This window comes from Alnus glutinosa, chromosome 13, assembly GCF_958979055.1.
Source record: "Alnus glutinosa chromosome 13, dhAlnGlut1.1, whole genome shotgun sequence".
Lineage (NCBI taxonomy): Eukaryota > Viridiplantae > Streptophyta > Magnoliopsida > Fagales > Betulaceae > Alnus > Alnus glutinosa.
The window spans coordinates 5,403,970-5,407,434 of NC_084898.1; the positions used below are offsets into that span (position 1 = coordinate 5,403,970).

The following is a 3,465-nucleotide window of genomic DNA, read 5'->3' on the forward strand; positions in this document are numbered from 1 at the left end:
TTTAGCACCAATAAATTTTAGGTCCAATAATAATAAGAAAAAAAGAAAAAAAAAAAAGCGACGACCCTAATCGATCTCCATATACGTATTGTTTTGGGACTCACGCGTAGGCTCAACTAATCGCCTTTCGTTTCTACGCCTTCATTGAATGCCAGAATTAAAGTGAAGCAGCGCTTTTCTGCAAAATTAGGTGAGAGTGGCTCGTCTGTGAGAGAGAGAGAGAGACAGAGACACAGACATTTCGCGAAAAAAGAAGAAGAAAAAAAATACAGAGAGGTTTGTGGGTTTTTGAGTTTGGGTTAATTCAATTACAATTAACAAAGAAAAAGATTGTGGTTTGTGGTGGTGGTGGTAATTTTAGCTCAAAGTCTCCAACAACCTATACTCACATTTATGGCAGTGCTTTCATATACTGGTTGAGAAGGTCCACGGGAAGGAGAAAAAGCAAAACCAATAACAAAATTCAACAGCCTGGGCTTGCCTAGCCATTAATTGCTTTCTCTTTCATTGCTCCCTTATAAAGACTCCCTCATTCTTCACTTGCTTCCACATGTTCCAAGAACTATTTCTTGGGTCGTCTCTTTCTTTCTCTATAAGCCCAGATTTCTCATTTTGATTATAAAATCTCATCTGGGTTTTGTTCCTATAGTCCGTTTTCATCTGGGTTTTGTTCAGATTTGACATTTGCAGCCGTTTCTTTATAGGCGCTGTTTTTGTGTTTTTGTAGCTCCGGTGGTTCACAGTGCAATAAAATCAACGGTATTTGCTGAGTAGGGTGCTCCGATCAGATGGAAATAGCAACGGCATTGATGGTCTTATTTGCCGTCGCGGCGTACTTATCGTGGTTCAGAGTAATCTCGCGGTCCCTGAACGGACCGCGTGTCTGGCCCCTATTGGGTAGTCTGCCCGGGCTCATCGAACACAACAATCGCTTGCATGACTGGATCACGGACAACCTTCGCGCGTGCGGAGGCACGTACCAGACTTGCACGTGTGCCCTCCCATTCCTGTCGAAGAAGCAGGGGCTCGTGACTGTCACGTGCGACCCTAAGAATGTGGAGCGCATTTTGAAGGCCCGGTTCGATAATTACCCCAAGGGGCCTAATTGGCAGGCTGTGTTCCATGATTTGCTTGGTAATGGTATCTTCAATTCTGATGGAGACACGTGGCTGTTCCAGCGAAAGACCGCCGCACTGGAATTCACCACCCGGACACTGCGCCAAGCCATGGCTCGGTGGGTGAGCAGGGCCATCAAGCTTAGGTTTTGCCCTATTCTCGAGATGGCTCAGCTGGAAGCCAAGCCTGTTGATCTTCAAGACCTCCTGCTTCGGCTCACTTTCGATAACATTTGCGGCTTGGCTTTCGGCAAGGACCCGCAAACCCTCTCTCCGGGGCTGCCGGAGAACGGCTTTGCCTTGGCTTTCGACCGTGCCACCGAAGCCACGCTCCAACGCTTTATTTTGCCTGAGGTGGTGTGGAAGCTGAGGAAATGGCTCCGGCTCGGAATGGAAGTTAGCATGAGCCACAGCCTACAACACATCGACCGATACCTAACCAACATAATTGCTACACGTAAGCATGAGCTAGTGTTGAGTCAAGAGCTAGGTGCTGGTGGGACCCCACATGACGACCTGCTGTCGAGGTTCATGAAGAAAAAGGGGTCCTACTCTGACGAGTTCCTTCAACACGTGGTGCTCAACTTCATCCTAGCTGGACGGGACACGTCATCTGTCGCGCTGAGTTGGTTCTTTTGGTTGGTGATTCAGAACCCTAGAGTGGAGGAGAAAATCCTCATCGAAATCTGCACTGTCCTGACAAAGACACGTGGCAGCGACACATCCAAGTGGGTGGAGGACCCACTAGAGTTCGAGGAAGTTGACCAATTGATATACCTTAAGGCGGCATTGTCTGAAACCCTAAGGCTTTACCCATCGGTGCCTCAGGACTCAAAGCACGTTGTTGCCGATGACATTTTGCCTAGCGGGACTTTTGTGCCGGGAGGCTCATCGATCACATATTCAATATATGCAATGGGGCGCATGGAGTCCATTTGGGGTGAAGACTGCCTAGAATTCAAACCTGAGAGATGGGTATCCCCAGATGGCAAGAAAATTGAGGTACAAGATTCTTATAGGTTTGTAGCTTTCAATGCTGGTCCAAGAATTTGCTTGGGGAAAGACTTGGCTTACTTGCAAATGAAGTCGATAGCCGCGGCGGTGCTGTTGCGACACCGGCTGACGGTGGTGCCCGGCCACCGGGTGGAGCAAAAGATATCGTTGACATTGTTCATGAAGTATGGGCTCAATCTTAATGTGCACCCGAGGGACTTGGAGCCTATTTTGGAGAAGATTAGCACTGGAAAAAATGCTTTCACTAACGGTAACTTTAATGGGGTTGCTTAGTTTTGGGTGAGTTTGTGAATAGGATGATGGATGGATGGATGCATAAGAGTAGTATACTTTCTAATTTCTTCTGTGATTCATCATGACATATTCCTTCAATCACTGATGAATTCAGTGGTGGAGCATGGGCAGATTAGTCATGAGGGTAGGGTGTCTATATATCATGATGTATAATTGACAAAGCTGTCAAGTTTGCTTGCAAGTTTTTATATGTATAATTTACTATATGGAGAAAGAAAAAAAAGAAATAATGTTATATCTAAGCAGAGTTTGACTCTTTTTTTATCTTCTTCTTTCTTATAATGTATTTGGTATTCTTACGGGTGCGTTTGAGATTACGATTTCGTAAATAAGAAGTATAATTTCAAACTAAATTGCAGCAAATGAATAGTTTAGAAATTGCGTTTTTGAAAAACTGCGATTTAAAAACGCAAAAAATTTATTTTTTCAAATCGCAGGCAATGAGGTGCATTTTTGAAAACGTGAAATTTTAAAGACTAATATGAGATTTTAAAGGTCAAACTGCAATTTTGTCAAAGTTTAACTGCGTTTTTAAAAGTCACGGGACTAATGACGACAAAGGCACGTGGCTAGCTAGCATTGGAATAATGGCAAGTGGCTAAGTTTTGTGAAATTTATTACGAGGATTAATTATTAAAGTAGGACCTCTGTTGAGTTGAACCCGAGTGGCTCAAAAAGAAACAGAAGTACTTCCTATGTTATGGTCCGCTAATACAGCTTAATTATATAAAAGAAAGAGACAATAATAGCGAAGGCCATTGAGAGAGATGGATTTGGAGCATTAAAATGGTTAAAACATTATTCTCATTAGATTTTTAGGAATATATATATATATAGTTTGGTTTAGTTTAGCTTTTAAAGTGATATTTTTTTGGCACACTTTGGTAGTTTGATGGCTCACATTAGTTTATTTGAAAATTCAGAGGGCTATTTTAAAATCAACTATTAGTTTAGAGGACCTTTTTTTTTTTAATTTTTTTTTTTTAATTATATTTTTTCCTAAAAAAAAACTTCTCATGAGGGCCTAGGTGCTAAAAGATTT

The 3,465-nt window shown here is 42.6% G+C and overlaps 1 protein-coding gene across 1 annotated transcript; it reads left to right on the forward strand.

Moving 5' to 3' along the window:
• Positions 1 to 211: 211 nt before the first annotated feature.
• LOC133854467 (cytochrome P450 86A22) lies at positions 212 to 2,665 on the forward strand. Its single transcript, XM_062290692.1, has one exon. The coding sequence runs from the start codon at positions 789 to 791 to the stop codon at positions 2,400 to 2,402; it is 1,614 nt and encodes a 537-aa protein (XP_062146676.1). The 5' UTR covers positions 212 to 788; the 3' UTR covers positions 2,403 to 2,665.
• The last annotated feature ends 800 nt before the right edge of the window (positions 2,666 to 3,465 follow it).

Excerpts from the sequence above, each read along its gene's own strand:
- LOC133854467 (XM_062290692.1), top strand. The coding sequence starts at position 789 with ATGGAAATAGCAACGGCATTGATGGTCTTATTTGCCGTCGCGGCGTAC.